Genomic DNA, 20,541 nt, shown 5'->3' on the forward strand with positions numbered 1-20,541 from the left:
GCTGCCTCCCGCTCACTCCATCAACCGCGGCAAGAGCTCCGGAGTCACATTAAACCATTATAAATGTTTCGTTCCAATGATCCTCTTCAAGCCACAGAATGTAAACTTCATCTGCTAATATCACACCACTACTTACATTTTATACTGGCATGCAAAACAAAAGACATATTTTTTTAAACCGTTTTAAAATGGCTACTCTGAAGGAAAATATAACTATAATGAAGCCTGAGAACAGGGAAAAGAGATTCACATAAACATCTCCCAAAATACTCTCTTCTTAACACTTGCTTACATTACAGCTATCTTGTTAACTAAAAGGGCATGAAGAAATAAGAAACTTGTTCTCAGAAACAAAAAAAAACCCAACAACTTTCAATTGAGCCACTTACCCTAAATGAGAATTCAAGGTTTTCTCCTCCCCAGACTTCCATTCCTGTGTCATATGAACCAAGATAATCAAAATACTTCTTGCTCACAGAAAACAATCCACCTGCCATGGTTGGAGACCTATAAAAGAGAATAGTAACTCTGAATTGGATAAAAACCGAAAAATATAAATTAACAAACTGCAGATCAAAATACAATATATGTTTATTTTCCATTTTCTCAGTCTTTTCTGGATACAAAGTAACAGTCAGCCATTGATCAGTTAAGTAGTATATTGTCAGGCCATTTAAATTTAATTTTCTAATAAAAAACTGTATCAGAAACGAGCTCCAGAATGTATTAAAATAAAAATAACAATGAAATCAGAGAAAACAAACATTGTGTTAATACAAATTTTTGCAATTACAGTGTCTTTGTGAGTGGCCAGAAATGACTAGCCTCTTACCTTCACATAGTAGAACATAAGCTTTTTTGTGGCAGAATTATTTTAGTCAGCTCCGAAATTCTAAGTGCAGTACCCTTATATATTTTACTTAAGTAGTAAGTAAACACGTTTGTGCTTTAGTAATTAATAACAACATTTCTGATTCCACTAATATCAAGTGGAAAAGCTCTCAGACATCAACTGAGCAGAATTAAGTAAATAGAGCCCCTGAAGAGATTTTTTTTCTTTCAAAGATCTGCCTATCTGTATTTTTTTTTAATTGTTTGCTACATTTGGAAGAAAAATCAGGGGCCAAGATTGGGTCCTCACTGAAGACCACAAAGCCTAGAGCAAGAGCACACTTAGGGGATGTACTTTCAGTAGAGTGTGCATTTATATATAAAGTTGAATTTGTTCATTATTGTTCCTAATTGTTTACAGTCTTAGAAAATTACCCTCTTTAAAATGCCAAGCATATAATGCCGGTTGGAACTAAATTCAGCTGACACTTCATGAATTTTACTAAATTGCTATTGAGGTAAATAATAACAAATGCTACGTGCAGTGATCAGTTACTCTTAATCTGTCAAAACTAATTTTACCAGCCATCTTTTTGAAACAACACTGTCTTACACTGTCATACGTTGTTTCAAAAAATGGAAAGAGATGAGGTGAGATAAAAGGAAAAAAACCAAACAAAACCCAAACTCCATAGCCAGTCAAGCTCTTCTGTCTCACTCCAGACCTTGTCTTTCCAAACACATCTGCCGGTGACACCACCCTCTGCGCTGCTACTTTCCCCAGACACTTGCCGAGCTCTCAGTTCTCGGGCTACTGTGAAGCTTTATCCCTCATCGTTTTCCCCTTGGCATGCCAAAGACAATTCTTCTTGTCATGGAGAAGAAAAGCATCACATTTAAACTAAACGCTTTGAAAACATTTACTCTATTTTGAAACTTCTTTTCAGAAGGATGTGGACTAATATATGCTGAGGAGGACTAAATTATTGCCTCAATTTTCCTATTTAAAAAAAACCCCAAAGTTCTCTTCTCTCAGTTGAGGATAAATTCATTAATATTTGTGAAGTAATGGGTATTATTACCACGATAAGCCACCTAGAAAAGACTGAGAAAATTCTGAGAGAATTCTGTATTTGTTGTAGTCCCTAAGGTAACAGATTATAAATAAAAGCAAGGACTAACAAAATCACGTTGTTAAAATTGCCAAACAACTCTTTCATTTCTTACAATGCACTACTGAAATACAGCAACTTCCAAATTTAGTGTAGCAGACCCTCAACTCTCAGGATTTTGCCTACAGTGTCCATCTTCCAGATGCACTGTTTGTACTCTTACCTTACCTCTCCTAAAAATACAGTATGGAGTGACAGAAAAATACCGACAGATTGCAACTTGTCTTAAAATAAAACAAAACTAAAACCCACAAGGAAAACATCTGCATGAGCTCCTATGAATTAGCCCTTCACAGAAATTATGGTGGGTAGAGCTGTATCATTTCATCCCAATGAAGAACTGGCAACCTGGTTCACCTTTGAAAACAGAGCAATGAACCACCACTATCACTATAGCACAGATACAGTTTTCAAAACTACTTTTGCCTTCTTACTGGTTGATTTTTTTTTTTTTCCCTTTTACATCATCGACCATGATACATTTTTTACAAGGCAGATCTCTTTGCTTTGCACAGAGGACATCCTTTAGTACTAGTTAATCAGTTACAACCTTTCCGTGTGCTGATAAGCATCTGTGGCAGTTTGCCTGCAGGAGTCCAGAGACTGCTTGTGCAATAAGGATTCCATATGGAAGATTACACAGGCATTTCAACTTTTAGAGCAGTATTTTTTCAGGAGCATGGTGAGCAGGAGCTATTTTGGAAAACAGGGGAACTAAACAAGGTATGTTATTTTAGTAATATGCTTATTTCTCAAATATTTTTCAGCACCTGGCATTTCCGAGTGAAGTCAAAAGCACTTGTAACATTCATAGCTTCATAAGATGCATAAAAATTAACCTGATCACATCAGTTTTGGACTTCCTCCGTTTTTGTTCTCTTTCAGGGGTACTGTGCCAAGTGAAGACCAGTCTCCAGTCAAATCCACCGATCTGTGGCTCACCAGCATTTCCCAAGTACTCAAACGTATTCCAGTCAATAACATCAATAACAGGGCAGACCACAGCTGATTCTTCTTCCGCAATCCTAATATGATTTTAAAAGAAAAGGGTGACTTCCATTAGAAACGTCTCTCAAAAACTAGAACTGTCAAGAACAGAGAATGCTTACAAATACCAAACACAGAGGTTTTGCTCCTTTTCAACTCATGCTGCAATACAAGTAAAGGACAGCTACAAGAATAACCACCAATTTCTTGCTGAGGATGCATCAGGAGGATGAATCAGGATGGACTCAGCTGTAGGCACCTGGCAAGCATCAATCTTCCTGGACAGTGGAAGTGAGGTATGCCAGATGGCTTGAGATAACACATTCAGCATCTGGCTTGGCTGCCATATCCAGCACTGCATTCTCAACAAAAACATCTATTTTGTTTTGTGCAGGTAGCTGCATTCAAGATATTTAGAAAGCAGCATGACTATAATTCTGCAAGGATGAATAAGGTAAGCTAGGCTCTTGGCTCATGGTTGTTCTTGTAACTGTCGTCATCTGCAAAAAGTTATACTGAGCACTAAAACAGTAACTCAAGAGCAAGCCATGAGCTTAAACAGAAAAAAAATAACAAACCATGCAACACAGGAATTCTAATTCTAATCTCCAACAGTGAAACACACATGAAGGAGGCCTCCAGAAACCCTGACAACATAGGAGATAAAAAGGAGAAACAAGATAGTACTGCAGAATGACATACAAAGCTGATGTAAAGATAGTTATGATCTTTATCATATTAAGAATACTGATGGCATTTCTTGCAGGTCTACTTCTGCAAGGAGATAAACTCCTTCCTCCCATTTCTCAGTACCATGCAGGGTTTTCTGGATTCCTTTCCAACAGCATTTGCCTTTACAAAAGACAGTGGGATCCTTTGCCTTCACCTCAACTTCTGGAAAGGCCTCTCAGTACCAGAAGAGATCAACTTCAAGCACACAAGCTCAAGCTTTTCTCCTAAATCACTCTTTAGCAATCTTCTCAACACTAGTCTTAAACACCTCCTGTTACTTTGGTGAAAAACTGACTTGTCTGACTTTAAGATGCTGGTACTTGTTTTAGCCCTGCATCTCCTGATTTGGGTATTACAGAGGAGAAGAAAAACTGAACACATTATGTTGCCAAACAAGGAAGAGACCTGATGTATCTGTCATTCGAGGGGAGCCAGTTCCTCATGTGATTATTAAGCTTAAAACCCGCAGGCTGACCAAGGGCCTCTGACTCTGAAATTAGAGCAGCTTGTGGTGGTTAAATGCAGCAGAGAGCAGAAGCAGTTCTGAAGAAGTATTGTCTGAGCTGAGAAAGACTGCCTTAAATATGAAATGGTCCCTTGTTGCCAGAGGGAAGATGTGACATAGCTGTTTTCTTCTTTATGATCTCCCATTGAAATCCTGTTTGGTGGAGCGCACAAAAGGCTTATACAAATGTTGCTATCTCCTGTCTTGCTTGCATAAAGCTTATGTACAAAGCAATGAGAATGATACGTACACAGAGGAAAAGAATTCCCAATAAAATGTAAAAATGCTTTGTTGCTCCTGTAAAGGAAAAGGAGTGAAAATTAGGTATCTGGCACATGATTTCAGTTATGAAAGGAATCAGGTAAGTGAAAAGCCATCACCTTTTCTGTAAGTTCAGAATTAACTAGACGGTACAACGCACAGGCAGCTTACAAATACAACTAAGTTTACACTGCAAAATGCTAACACTGTTGTATTGCTTCCATACATTTGAGTCGAGATATGCCATGCAAACATCCCCTTACAGATGTACGTCTGCATCTGCAGCAAGAAGGGCAAAAATTCCAAGGCACATCCAGAGCTAACTTTTTACAGAAGGTGATTTAGTACACTTAAAATTATCCAAATCCTTCCTCAAGATTGCCATCTAGTGGTTCGCTAAAGAAGTGCAGAAATTACAGAATCGTCTCCACAGTTACGTACTGTTTCTTCAGAGGACGGTCGTTAAAACCATGCTTATTCTATGACTTTTACCCCTTCTCCTTTCTTCACGCTACCTACACCGTTCATAGTTAACCCACAGTTATCTGGAATATACTCGGTATTAAATTTAGAAACAAGTTAAATATGCCATTTTCACAAAAAAAAAAAAAAAAAAATTATTCCAGACACAATTTCAAATGGACATGGGGAGTTTGAGAACAAGTTCCACTAGAAATCAGGAAGACCTGCACGCCTCAAGACAGCATTGCTTTTGGAAATCTCTCTCCAGTTGGAGAGAGATGGATTAGCTCAGGACTGGGAAGACTGAGTTTCTTGACTTCTCTTCTAATCTGCCCACGTGTATGTTGCCCTGCAACAGGGGATGTCTCAGGGCACGCATCTTTCCAGACCTTCTCATCCACCACCCAGGCTGACAGAAGTAGCCACCTTTCCCAAGGTAGCTTCAAAGGCGGGGGAGGATTCCTCTTCCTGAAAACAAAACTTTCCCTTCTCTGAAGAAAAAGAGCAGCCTGGTCCTCAGGAGAAACCAAAAATCCACCTCCTGATCTTCCACGCTTCCATTCGCTATCCCACGGCCAGGAAACAAACACTGGCAGTGCCCCAGGGACCGGGCTGCAGTAACCTTCGGTAAACAGCTACCAAGAGCCGTTTTTCCACTGCAGAAGTGTGCCAAATCGTCTCTTCTCCTTCTGCAGTGGGACAGAAAACCAGCCAAGAGCATAACCTCACCTTGCCAGCAGCGGCTCCAGCCAGCCCTCGTGGCATTCGCAGTGGCAGTCCAGGAAGGTCAGGATGTCTCCTTTTGCCACAGACGCCCCCAGCAGCCGGGCTCGAACCAGCCCCTCTCGCTTATTTGCACGGATAAGACGCACCTTGCGTAAGCCAGCCACGTAGTTTTCCAAAGCCTCCTTTAAATGTTCTGTAACAAACAAATAAAAAAAGAAAAAAAGAATATAGTTCTGGAGGGACTGGTTTGCGTCATGCTACAGAAAGCTCTGTTTTCAGTAGTGTATTACTTATAGCAGTGCCTTAAAGATACCAGCATTTTGAACTCTGGTTCTGCTATACTGTCCAAGTCAGGAAAGGACAAGGAAAAAAGCACAGAATGTGGATGGACACAAATCACAGTTACTTTCAAGAAACTGAACGCTTCGTTTTCACCTCTGTAATTCACTTCCAAATTGTTAAGTGCTTCTCAAATGTTACATATAACTTTTTCCATGTAAAAGTTTTATTCTTAACACAATTAATGTGTAGTGGAAAACGCCAGCATTGTCTTAGTGTCCCATAATTCAAACGAAAACGGATAACCAGGTAGCTCTCACTATACTAGACATCACGGCAACCCTAGAGCAATCGAAACTTGCTCAAATTAGGAAACTCGAAATGCTCTGACCAGACTGTATGTTATCTATATATGCAAGCACTCATGTTACAACACAGCAAAGGTGCTTCCGCATTCTAAATTAAATTTGGTCCAGAAGTCAAATTTTTCACTGGCACGCTACAAGAAAAACTATTTTCCAATTATATGTCTATGTTGTACAATTTTATGGTACGTTACCCAAACAGCCTATGTTTTTCTCCTGTGGACTGGTTGACCAAAAAAAACCCATCAACCACCAACCTTATTTAGAATTATTCTTCCTACCTTTGTCACTGTAATCATCTACAAGGATAATTTCTTCCAAAAGTATATCTGGAGATGTCTCAAGAACACTATGAACAGTTCTCAGAAGTGTTGACCAAGCCTCATTATAAAAAGCTATCACAACGGAGGTTTTCGGCAGGCTATAATAATCATACTTCTTCTCTCTGCATCTGTAAGGGAGGGGATTACATTTAGTACAAGTGCAAAAGCATCTGTTAATTTTCAGAAAACTATTCTCAAATGAAGATTTTGTATGCTATTTAGTAACTGTAAGCAAGAACATATAAAAGATCTGAAAAGAACTGTATGTACATGGAAAAGTCATGCAAACACTTTCAGGAACCTGGTCTTCCAGAAGTCCCATTTCTGCAGCAGTATTATGACTAAAATTTTGCAACCCCCCAAAATGTCTAAAAAGAAAAATAATAGGAGGTATTCTGGGGTAGTGTATCTGCAGTAGCTGCCTTTGCACAATACTACCTCAAGTAGAAGAAAAAGCAATGGCCAAAACATGCCTCAGATTACAGAAAGGGAAAAAAAAAAAAAAAAAGGAAATATAAAACCTAAATGCAGTAAAAACAGTAGCATAAATTACTGATAACTTGTACTTTGGAAAATAGAACAAGTGCTAGACAGTAAAAATGTAACTGTGAAGGAACAGCAACATATAAAGAGAAAAAAAAACAGCAACAGAACTGAGACGTATGTATACCGAAGCAGAACTTGGGAAGACCACAGAACTGCCAAGATATAGTACTGAAATCTGCAAAAAACACAGACAGACATAGAAATGCATGGGTTTGGCTCTACGGAGAGCCAGGAAGTTTGCAACCCTTTGGATTAAGCTCCAGAACATATTTCCTATAAATATATACATATATATGAAGTTCCCAAAATGAATGTAAGGATACCAAGAAACTTACAGCTGAGCCAAATGTGTAAATTGTTAAAGATTCCCCTGGTCTGAAAGAATTTTAAAATAATGACGGTATTTATTACCATTTCTCCCCTTTTCTTAGAGCATTCTGGATGAACAGTTTTGTTAAAAACCAACAGAAATCATAGAATAGAATCATAGAATCACCAAGGTTGGAAAAGACCCTTAAGATCATCGAGTCCAACCATTAACCTGTCACTGCCAAGTCCACCACTAAACCATGTCCTCGAGCACCACGTCTACCCGTCTTTTAGATACCTCCAGGGATGGAGACTCAACCACTTCCCTGGGCAGCCTGCTCCAGTGCCTGACTACCCCTTCGGTGAAGAAGTTTTTCCTAATATCCAACCTAAACCTCCCCTGGTGCAGCTTGAGGCCGTTTCCTCTCATCCTATCACTTGTTACTAGGGGGAAAAGACCAACCCCCACCTCGCTACTACCTCCTTTCAGGTAGTTGTAGAGAGCGAGAAGGTCTCCCCTCAGCCTCCTCTTCTCCAGGCTAAACAACCCCGGCTCCCTCAGCTGCTCCTCGTAAGACTTGTGCTCTAGACCCTTCACCAGCTTTGTTGCCCTTCTTTGGGCACGCTCCAGCACCGCCTCTAGCTTACTGCCTGGAGTCACCGGGGCTTTTAAGGGGCAGAAGGACATACTTCAGCTTTTGTAGACTGCTAGGTCACAGCAGATACCAAAGCAGGTAGGACATCACTCTTACCAAAACAGAACAGCAGCAAGTCCCCCAAAACCTATGCTAGGGGGAGCTGAAGAGGGAAACCAGACCTGATCAGTAGAAAATGTGACAGCAAAATCCCTTAGGTCAATTTAGGGGAACCAAAATTCCGCCAAACACCCAGAAAATAACATCAAAAGAAAACTGCTTACCTACGGCACATTGAGAATATATTTACTGACTATTTAATGCTGCTGTGTTTGCAATAAAAAAAGACTTCTTATAGGTTTCTTTAAAGATTAGGCAATATCTATTAAGACCTGTGGTACAGAAAGAAAAAAAAGTCTGAATCTGAATATTCCGAAAATTAAAATTCTTATGAGGAAAAAAAACAGTCTGTAGAGTACTTTTGTAATAAATACCTGAAAATGAGAAGCAATGAGGAGAAATCATAGAATGTCCTGAGTTGGAAGGGACCCACAAGGATCATCAAGTCCAACTCCTGTCCCTGCACAGGACAAGCCCAAAATTCACACCATATGTCTGAGGGCGTTGAGAAATGACACTTGGGCAGAGGAAGCACGCAGAAGGCTGCTTCTCAAACATGAAAGGAATGCTATGCAACGACACTCATTGTATACGATGCGTATGTATGCATACGCACATACAGATACACATAGATAGGTAGATACACATACCCACACACTTGTGAAGTACAAAAATGCCTGTCCCTCCAGGCTGGAACTTGTCCTGAGGCAAACAGGGGCATTCACAGACAGAACTGCCTCACACCAATGGCTGGAGACAGCAGAGATTTATTTTGCCAAATGTCCATGTATTAACACATGAAAAAGGAGTGACATTTTAATTAACTTTTTTTTTAAAAAAGCAGAAAAATCCACTGTATGAATCCAATTTTAGAAATACATATTTACTTTAGCCTATTGAAAAACATTTATGCTCAGTACTGCTAGGAAAAAATTCTTCTTATATATCACAGTCACTTGTATCCGGTAATTTCAGTTGATTACTTGATGGAAATAGGATCTTTACCTACCCGCTCTAGAAAACTGAAGGAAAAAAGAAATAAATAGAAAACCTCCAGGAAAGGTTTCTCTGGAAAATATGTCAGAAAGACTCACAGAATAATAATGTATTCCATTATTTAAAAAAGGAAATCCAAAAAGTCTAAAGAAGCTTATAAGCCTAATTATAGATTAAAGACTTCAATGGATTTGCCTGAAAATTACATGCTGGAGACGGGACGCGTAATTTGGCACAGAGCAAGGCAATCCCCAAACTGTTTGTGTTTCACTGTGCATTGCTGCCTCCTTCGATGAGCACACCCTACACTGTGGAAAAGGTCAGCCTCCTACGGCCCATACCACCGTACACGTTTCTTAGGTTTCTGAAGTCAAGAAAGAGGCCAAAACTAAAAAGGGTGTTTTATTTACTAGCTCCATGGGGGAAAGCAGCCCGCAAATGCAGAGAAATGACTCACCAGGGCAGCAGGGCAGGCTGCGGGCCGGCACGGCCACACTGCCCGGTGCAGTGCCCGGCTCCCCTGCAGCCCACTTCCCCCCAACAGGCCGTTGGACAAGGCTGAAAACCCCCCGAAGAAAGAAACCATCTCCCACCTTGCACATTAAAACACACAGAACATGACTGTGCTTTTTAGTTATTTTGGGGAAAACTGATCGTCATGTATAGACCAACTAAAATTTTGAAACTTTTACTTCTAAAAAAATAGAAAATTATTATTATTATTAGTTATTCCACTTCTATTTACATGTTTATCTCAGAAATTATTTCCAAGACACATATTCCTTACTAGATTACTACCAGATCTCAACTGCTAGCAGTCTCAAATATTATTGATAAAATGAACCATAATTTTCCTTATCTTTCTGTTTTGAAAGAAATTTCAAAGAGTTTTTCTCAGTTTTAAACAATAATCCCACTGAGGAGATTACAAACCTAAAGCGTTCAAACCCTGGAAAAACAACAGTGTAAGAAAAATCATAAAAAATAAAAGAATGAATCCCTGAAATGGAAATGCTAAGAAGTGTTGTTGGATAACAATTAAGCGGCATGCACACGGGCACGAAACATTACCACTTCACAAGATACACAAGCTTCAAAAAAACTCACTACAAGTATGAAACCTGACTTAAAGCCTAGTGGTCATAACTCAGCTTTTCCATTTCCTAACTGCTATTTGCAACAGAAGCACCTTAGCAGTGCATCTTCTGTATTCACCTTTGCAAACTTCAGGATGTATTTTTATTCTCCGTGTGTCAGCCAAGTATCCAAGCTCCTACTTTCCAAGTGAATCATTTCACTCCTACTTTGGGTTATTCAGAAAAACAAATGCCTATCAGTTACAATATGTCATTAAAATGACAGGGAAGATACAAACTGGCGACAGCAGTCCCAAAATATGTTTTTGCAGATACTGGGAATGTGTATTTATACTGCCTGTACTGCAAGCTGCTTTCAGCTTCTGGCGAGGGCGCTCTTTAGTGCCACCCTCCAATGCACAATGCTGTCCTTTCCCAATATAGGGGATCACGCTAAGACAGGATTAATTGCATCTCACGTTAGCCATCTAAAGGCTATCTTTAAGCTAACTGTCTGGACTCTGCGTGTCCATAAAGGTAAACCCAGAGGGCGATTCACCTCACCCTCCTTAAGACATTTATCTAGCACAGACAAAGAGACTTCCCCCTTGTCTACAGAGGTTTAACTATACAGCAGATGCTGAACTTTTGTATGGTGGAAGTTAAATGACGGGGAATTACCTATAGTCCCTACTATCGGCTGCCTGATACATCACCTTGAACCTAGTTATCATAACTACCAAACGGTTTGTAAAACATAACATAGACACAAGGAAATGAGTTGCCTGTAAACGTGGCATTTCCAAGCATGGACAATAAATGCAGAAGCGCTGTCATGTGTAGTCCAACATATTCCTTCACTACTCTCATTCTTATTTAACCACAGGAACTTTACTTTATATAGATGATAATTACATATATTAAAAAAAAAAAAAAAACACAAGTTAAAAATGTGTGCATGTTGAGTGTGTTCATTTTCTTCAGAAACATACACATATTTGTAGTCAAGCTGAATTTGGAAAGTTACCAGATACCAGGATCAGTCACTGAGGAAAAAACCCATTGCCAGTGCTTGCAAGCAGCTTTTTTAAAGCCAACAAAACAAAGGCACGTTTTAAATAGCACTTGGATTTCACTGAAAAATACTGATATATATTGGATAACAACGATAACAGGTTACAACGATAACGGGTAATACAATGCAAAGGAGTGACAGCTGCTCAGCCTCTGCCCTCTGATGGCTCCTGTTCTCTGCAGCCCCACTAGAAAATGCAAAAGCAGAGTCTTTGTGCACAGCAGGAGTTTGCACCCAGAGAAAACACAGCCAGGCCTGCCCCTGACCACCGCCCTGGGAGAGGGCTGGGACACTGCCCTGCTCCAGCAGCGGCCTGCGCCTGCACCGGCCTCCGCTTCCCTCTGGCACTCCCTGCCACGCTGGGTGGATGTTCCAGGAATCCTCCTGCTTGATCACTGCGGCTTAAAAGACAGGTATAAAACAAGAAATGCCAAAAGACACAGCTTTTGTTTATCAATTTATAATAAAATAAATGTCTACATTTAAAAAATTCTAATTGTATTCGTCCACGAATCTTTACGTTCCTCGATGGGAGGAGAGAGAGAATAACACTCTGCCTGAACATAAACTTTAAAAAGTTCACTATGTACCATCTTTCCTAGATCTTTCACTACAGCACCTGCTCAAACATCTACCTCCACAAAATGCAAACTAAGGCAAAGCATGTAAAGGTGTATCATCATACATCCACATTCTTGTGGGTTTTTGATTTTACTTTTTTACAATGCATTTGCAAGTCACAGTCTAACCAAGACTATATGGCTGACAAGTTTAATAATTTAACCTTGGAATCTACTACACTACGAAATGTTCTGTTAGCAAGTTTTACAATAGGTTATTTATTAGAAACTAAGGAGACATCAGTCAGGAAATGCCTAAACAAAATTAAATAGGCTATTTTAGAGAACATTTGTGTCAATTAATGTAATCACTCAATTTATTTCATTGTAAGGAGCTGTTTGTCTCTTAGAGATGCGTATCTGTACACAGGGTGAGAGAGCATGAATGTGTGCACACCGGGCATGCTGCCATGAGTTAATTAGGAATGGCTGCTGACATACTTTTATGTAAGACTTTCACCACAACTGCAACAATGATACGGCAAGAGAAAATACATTTTTAATCTTCAAATTTTATGTTTTATATGCCAAGTTACTCGCATTTTAAGAAAAAAATATGAAATGTTCTGTGAGTTTCCAAAGATGTGTTAAGAATATAATTGGCTCAAATTATTTAATGCTTTCTGAAGGTATAATTCTCTTTTAGAAATAATGTCCTGGAGCATTTTTAATGGAAACAAGTGTGTGTCGAAAATCAAGATGTTAAAATTATTCTCAGCAATCCACAAAAACAAAATTGCTCTAGACTGCTGAAATTTTTAAGTTTTGCTTTTGAAGTTTCATTGTGAATGCCTGAAAATACAGAAAGTTCAAGATTCTGTAGCTTCTCTCGGGAAGTTCAAAACAGCATGTGTCACTGCTATACCTGATTTAACGTGATTTATGTGACTACGGTACATGACATTGCCATATACGCGCCACCACAGCATCATCTAGCAAACATTGTCAGGACCCTGCTTCAGGCGGGGTTGCACGCGGTGGGCTAGGAACCAGGCTTGCTGCGTTTGTTACGGTGGGTGGTGGATGTGCCGATTCACACCACCACCTCCTTTTCTCTTCCTAATTTGAACAGGGTTAGGACATTGAATTAAACAGCAGATGGCCTTTTAGCAAGAGGTGTGCTCAAAGGTGGCATTTTGTAGGCTGTAAGTAAAAACGGCTGATCTGGACGAGTGGGCATCTCAATCCAATTTCACCTTCTCCACTCCCCACCCCATAAACTGCAGAGGCGGCAATATGAACTCAGGGCTCTGCCAGGCATCTTCATCCAAGAGAAAACACCTCCTCCTCCCACCCTCCCAAAGCCACGGGCAGAGGACACAGCTATGCTAGGGTCCTCTTCTCCCCCCTTTTCTGCTTCTCCCTTCCCTCCTGCTTCCAGCAGCAGCTTAGGGTTCAGCAGGTCCATCCACGAGCATCCCAAGCTCAGCAGCATGACACGGGTCACAGCGCTGGTTTCTGAGGCCATGTCACCTACTCCAACCCCAACATGTGTTTGAACAGCTGCTCCTCACCCCTCCTTGGGGGAGAGCAACCTATGGATAAAATCCAGCATGTGAGCCAGAAGCAACGCAGCCCTATTACATCAAAACCCAGGACACAGAAGTGCAACATTTTCAGTGGAATTAAAGGATATAATAAATCAGATTATTCTTATCTCCTCCAAACACTACCCAACTTTTCATGCTAATTTATTTTCTCACATAAAGCTACCTTGAACCAACTGCCAGTTCTGTTTTGGTTTTTTTGGGTTTTTTTGGTTTTGTTTTGGTGTTTTGTTTTGGTTTGGTTTTTTTAAAAAAAAAAAGTTTTATCTAAGCATGGAAAGGCTGCACCCAGTTTTGCACACCTGCATACCCCACGTGCGTTCGGATATTACAGAAAAAGGCGCTGACATTTACAGAAGGTGTGTCTTGGTCCGACTAGCAAAGCAGATAGCAGCAAGATGCTGATAACCGCCAGAATGGCCAGATGATTTGAAGCAAGGCTGGAACACGTAAGCAGAGCGAGTTAAAGCTGGCCCATGCTTCCCCACCACCTGCTCCAAGCCCAGCAACCCGGGTAAACGCTCCCTAAATTGCATCTGCTGAAACAAACCTCGTTAGGAAAGATGCCCCCAGGATCAGTTGTTCAGTCTACAACACTGTGATATGATCAAGTCTTTGAAAACAGAGGCTAGCTAGATTGTAAAATGGTTTTCCAGATTATGTGATGTTTTAAAGAACAATTCTCCCAGTGACAATAAGGTCTCGACAAGACATACGGCCAAACACCGCTTTAAGATTTCAGACAATAAAGGGCTGTGCTGGCTAGTATGAAAACATTGTGAGAAGCAAGGAAGAAAGTTGGGAAGTCTGAAATAGAAGAAAATATTTGCAAAGAAGTTTGAAAAAAAAAAAAAAAGAAGCAAATCTGTTTAAGGTAGATTAAAAATGCATTAATAAAAAATTGTCTAGAAAGCCCACCTATGAGAAATCTACATCCTAAAATCCACGGAGTTAAGAAATCCATAGATCCTCCTAATTCCAAATTGTTAGAAAAAGGCAATAGAAGTTCCTACCTAGCTCAGATTCTGGATGTGCAGATGAGAAGGCATTTCTGCATGCGTCCATGGGGAAAAAAACAGTTAATTTTTATTTTATTTTGCTGATTTGAAACAGTGGTTCTATTTTGCTCAAATAGTTACCCATGTTTGCAATTTTCTTCCAAGATAGTGAGATACACTTAACATTTGCACAGACCCATACGATTTCCTACACCTACCTATTCAGAAACTTACTTTGATGTGACTAATTTCATCCAGGGCAAGAAAAATATTTTGCAAAGTAATACAATAACTGAAAGAAATTATTGTAATCATCACTAATAGTAGGGTGTGGATGCACCTGGTTCTTACAGACAATCACATATAGTAAAAGCACTGTTTGAATAAAGAAAAGAAAAAAAAAAAAAAAAGATCATCATTTGTGGTTAGTATCACTGATCTGGGAACTTTGTCAGGTTAAAAATGAAATCAACTGAAATCAAGCACTCATCTAGACGTCAGAGGAAGCTGAGTATCTCTACCAGAAGCTGTAAAGAAAAAAGGTCAAAAAATAATCATGTGAACCCTTCTGGAAAATGTTTGCAGGTGACTATTAAACAAAATCATAATGACAGAGAAGACTGACACATTTTTACAGAAGACAGGAAACAAAAATAGTAAAAAATCCTAAATACCAAAGCACTTGTGGAAGCACTGCTATATTCTGTACTGTTATAAAACACAAGCCTGCTTATTTAAAAAAACCAACCAAACAAACCACAATGCTGCAGATTTATTACTCCCCCACTTACCCGTATGAGGGAGGAATGAGATGTCCCAGAGACACATTGCTTTGCAGGCCTAAAGCCCATTTATAAATGCAAGGAATCCTGCCAACTAACAGTAAAGTAATGACTAAAGGGTATTGCAATTAATATAGTTATCAGTAACCAATTATCCATTCCAGAAAAGCTCAGAAAACAAACAAAACAAAAAAACCCAACCCCAAACCAGTGTTACAAAACTACTAAAGCAAATACACCTCTAAGTGTTTTATGCAGAGCATTTGCTCCTAAGTAGGAGAGCCTTGTGCCTTCTGGACTCTGAGCAAATGCGAAGCGTGCGAATACCCATGCCAGAGCAAGCCCTGGGTGCGGGGCGCGCAGTCAACTGCGCGTTTAGAGGGAAGGGACGCACCGGTGCGGTCAAGCTGCTGCAGCTTAAGCTCTCCAAAGAGTTCACTTTTACCATACGCACGGCAAAAAAAAAAAGTCGCTGCAGTTATTTCACCTTTAGATAACAGACGAAGAGAAGCTCCTGGGTGAAGCCCGGCAGTTGCGGTGTGCGAGGGAGGAAACACCCGGCTGCTGCGCCGTTTCCGGGAACAGGGTCAGGTTAGGCCAGGTCCTGCTCCTGGCAGGAGCGCCGTGCCCATCAACAGCAGATGCTATGATTTTTGGAGTAGAAGAGGGACCAAAACATAGTCTCGAGGATTATTCTGGGAATTTGCTAGCGAGATACTATCGGATGAGCAGCCTGCGTAATTTGGTATTTACAACCCAGTAAACAAAACAAACCATGGTAGCACATGAGACTGTAAAAGAATCACATTCAAATGTGGGGACAGGAAAAGCAGTTTTGAAAGTTGAAAAAAATCTTAGCACGAGATTGTTACACTAAACTCAAAGACAATATCCCAAAAAATAAATTATATTATAGGCATAAATGACAGTGACAGAGGAATTTAAGTATTTGTGTATATCAATCTACAGCTACTTAAATATACATGTAAAAACATACATATATATAACAAGATCTCTCTCCAAAACACAGAAAATTATCTGGAATTAAAGCACAAACCTCTAAAACTTTTTTTTTTATCGCTGCTAATTATTATGCAGACCACATTCAATATTTTGGGGGCTTTTGTGGCTACTCAAAATCATTTGCCAGGTAAGGAAAGACAGGAGAGACTTACAAATCCATTTGCTTGTAAGCAGAAGTGAACTGAAGCCCAAGGGGTGATTCAGGCTTCTGCCATGAAAGAGGCAACATAAACTGCTGAGTCAGCACAAAAGTGCCTATCCCTGCCTTGTTCCTTCTGTAACGAGTCAGCCAAAAGAAGGCTGGTGTGATTTTACAGAAACCATCCCTGAAATAAATGTGCAGTGCACCCCTACTGTGAGAAATATAGAAAGAAAAAGAAAGAAGGTAGAATGTCTAAAATCAGGAACAATGCTTGAGAACAGTCCTTAATCTAAAAGAAGCCAAGCAGAAAAAACAGAAATGTATTTCTTACACATTGTAACAAGCTGTAAAAGGCTGTCTAAGAGACCCTATCAGTTGTCCGCCTAATCCTGCAGCCCTGTAAAGTCAGCACGCAACGAGAAGCCTGGCAGGACGGGATACAGCCGTGCTGTTGTGCAGAGGGAAGGCAGAGCAGCAGCAGCCAAAAGACATGGCCCAGAGCTCATCCCGCTGCACTTACAGGGCATCAGCCCCAACACGGCCCTCAGTAGGTCAATGTCTGATGGAGGATGCTTGCTTCTTTTAAACCTGCTACAGTCGTTGCTTCCCGTATGTGTATAAACTCAAGAAATGAAGGACAGACAGTGGGAAGACAACCTGGGCCATCTCGACAACATTATGATTGGGAGGAAAAAAAAAATTTCACTGTGGCAGCGATGTAGCCTTGAAAGAGGTGCCCAGAGAGGCTGCCGCACCTCCATCCTTGGAGACTTTCAAAATTTGACAGGACAAGGATGGCCTTTAGCAACACGCCCTAACACTGAAGTTGCCCTGCTTCGAGCAGGAGGTTGGACGAGAAGCCCCAGAGGCTCCTGCCAACCTCTGCCATCCTCTGACCCTATGGCATATTTCCTTTCCAGTCTTGTACAAACTGTATCACCATTTAGTATTTTCCTTACATTCTTATGCATAGTATTTTACCAAAAGAACATTTTTAATGGTTTGTTTATATATATATATATATGTTTACTTAATTTGTTTATGTATGTTTAAATATATGTATACATATAGGTACATATATATATATCCATATGTGTATACACACACACACACACAATTGTAGCCACCAATAAAACTTAAGAGTTTCTGTGTGATGAAACACAGTATTATCAGTTGCTGACCTCAAGCACAGGCAGTTAAAGGAAGAAGGAACTGTCTAAAGGAAACGATAGTAGTTGTAGAGTTCTCCGGGTCTGTGTTTCAATAGAAACAGGATCAGTTCTCAGAAAAACGTGTTACAGTGGTCTGTGAGAACAAGAAGGAATAAAGGTCCTCTGAATGTTTATATTGGCAGGAATATATTAGTAGGAGAAACATCTAAAGTTGAAGAAACTTTATAATAAAGTAAATAACATCTGTATAGAATTCGTAGTCAAATATCATCAAACAATACATTATTTGGGCAAGTAATCTCAGTCAAACTATTCTTCTTCTCTTCCTGCACAGTATTACCAGTCATAGGTATCAGCAAATAACTACTGCCACATTTCTGGTCTGATAGCATGTCCAGGATGTACAACATGTGGCAGTGGGAAAAATTTTTTGTCATCAGTTTCTGATTAAGCAACACCTTGTACACATAATTTTGCAGACCAGGCTTAATGGTTCAGATATTCTCAATCTTATTAGCAAAATTCTAGTTTTCACCAGATTCACATTTGTGATTTTCACAATTCATACCCAGACAGCGGGTTCACTGATGAATGTGGGACGGCATTAAGGTTAAGAGGAGCAGTGGGGCATGCAGGTGGTGGGGATGTTGCCTATCTTTCTTTCCCTTTCTTTCCTCCTCCCATTTTCCTGGGATCTAAAATTTCCAGACTCAGCTCCACACACATAAGAATATGCTGAAACAGACCAAAAGCCCATAGCCCAAAATAATGTCTCCAAGCATAGTATCTGCTAATATCTCATTAACACTTGATGTCAATTTTCTAGTAGATAGAATTCCTTATACTTTACAGTAAATGGATTTTTGGAACAAAGAGGTGGCAGAATTTGTATTATCCATTTCATGCATTGACCTAGTATTGCAGCAGCTCAGCAAGAGGCACCCTCTCAGTATCCTGTCTGTCCTTCAGGCTGAACAGCTGTAAGTTAAATTAAGCAATTCTGTATGGAAACCATGCCATAAGTTGAACAGCATTGGGTCCAAAACAGATTTCTGTGGAACTTTATCAGTGACCCTCCACTATTAAAAAAAAAAAAAAAAGAAAAGAAAGAAAAGAAAAAAAGAAAACAAGTGTTTCCCAGCTTTTATCCAGTTATAAACGCAAGGAATTTCCACCTTGTTTCACAGCTGTTTACAGAACTCATCAGAAGCCTCTGGAAATAACACCACACTTCCTTATTCATATAATTACAACTTTCAAAGCACTCCAATAGGTTTGTGAGACACGTCATGCTTGACAAAGGCCAAGTTGACCCTTTCTCAATAGATCACACCTACCCATCTGCTACTAATTCTTCTCCTTACCACGGCTTGTAAATAACATTCCTGGAAGAGGTCCAAGGCTTGCCAGCACACAGTTCGCTGGTTCTCCTCTGGGACTCTGCTAAAAAAAATGGTCTATTTGTCAACTTCTGGTCTTCAGGTACCAAAATTCTTTCATTGATCACATCTAAAAATGTAGCCTTTGCATCATTTTTGTGGACAGCTGAAGTCTACCATTACTACTTATTTCCTACCATTGTAGCCTCACCCAAACGTTCATTAAAGATCATGAATGGTCAAGCATTACCAACCTTAAAACAAAGAAACTAAATGATATTTTTCCTAGACTTGACTTTTCAACCTATATAGACTCTAATCTTGCACTGAAGTGCAATGAATTTTCTATTTCTATTAATTTTCTACAGGCTTGTCGATACCTTTTTCAAGACTTTTTTTTTTTTTTTTACTTAGATCTCTCACATGGTCTTCCTTCTTAAGAAATGTAATTAACAACTTTATTGCAAAATTGTCTTTGGAGAAGTTTGTTTGTTTGTTTGTTTGTTTACATTTGCCGTGTGAGTTGGATAGATGTTCTGTGATATTTCTGCCATAATTTAGATTTAACTGTGTGAAAAGGCATGAAGCACCTGCCAACAGATGCTACAACAGTACAATACAGCCCCAGCCTCAGAAGGCAATTATCTCTGAGATTATGCCACTGATGCCTTGCAATCCTTTTGGTTTGGATACATTTTGTCATTTCAACATCCAAATGAAAAAGGATGTGCCATTGCAGCAAAATCCATCTGCCCACTTATATTATTTTCGTTTCAAGCATCTCCCCCCATCTATAACGTCCCCTGCTCAACAACTGTGATCTTCCATTTCCTCCAACATCCTGTCTGAAAGAAATGGCAGGAGTCCAGAATAATTCATTGACATTATTTAAATTCTTCCTGTAGAAATGCAACTAAAACGGTCCTTTTTAGCCTATGGTCTGTAGACTGCTTCCAACAGGAGAATAAAAGATCACCAAGCAAAACAAGCCTACTGTCATGCTTAAATTTACACCAAAAAGATCTTGCACTTGCATTGCAATTTTTTAAGAGCTATCATAGGATTCACATTTTATGTTCAGCTCACTAGACTTGGGTGAACTACTGGGCAGGACGCACTGACATGAAGCAAATGCATAGTAGAGAGGGCCCTGCTTTTTCCACAGCTCTTTGCTACCACACAAACCTGTTGCAATGAAATAAACTGGCTGAACCCAAGCTCAGCTGAAACAGAGGAGAGGACTCTGCAGCCACGGCTCCATCCTGACCCCTTTAGCTGAAGGCACATACCTGTATGTACTCAGCCCATTCCTCTCACCACGGGCTGCTCACTGCCAGGACAGCCCGCGCTGGGGTGAACGACTCCGCTAAACTGAGGATTTGTGTTAGGCCAGAACTGACTGTACAGCCAGACCCGCTGCGCAGCACCGCCTTCACAACCGCACTGAACTGTTGCCTGTAAACTAGAATCATCTCATC

General features: G+C 40.0%; 1 protein-coding gene across 1 annotated transcript in view; it reads right to left on the minus strand.

The window, feature by feature from the left end:
* The window catches only part of GALNT12 (polypeptide N-acetylgalactosaminyltransferase 12), a gene marked incomplete at its 5' end in the record, with an annotated part of 51,735 nt that overhangs the window by 30,102 nt on the left and 1,092 nt on the right, over positions 1–20,541 (minus strand). The window contains 4 exons of the mRNA XM_082330129.1: positions 390–507; positions 2,843–3,028; positions 5,680–5,869; positions 6,602–6,771. Coding sequence (XP_082186255.1) covers positions 390–507; positions 2,843–3,028; positions 5,680–5,869; positions 6,602–6,771 — 664 coding nt within the window. The remainder of the gene's footprint in view (positions 1–389; positions 508–2,842; positions 3,029–5,679; positions 5,870–6,601; positions 6,772–20,541) is intronic.

Source organism: Platalea leucorodia, assembly GCF_965183815.1.
Source record: "Platalea leucorodia genome assembly, chromosome: 1".
NCBI lineage: Eukaryota > Metazoa > Chordata > Aves > Pelecaniformes > Threskiornithidae > Platalea > Platalea leucorodia.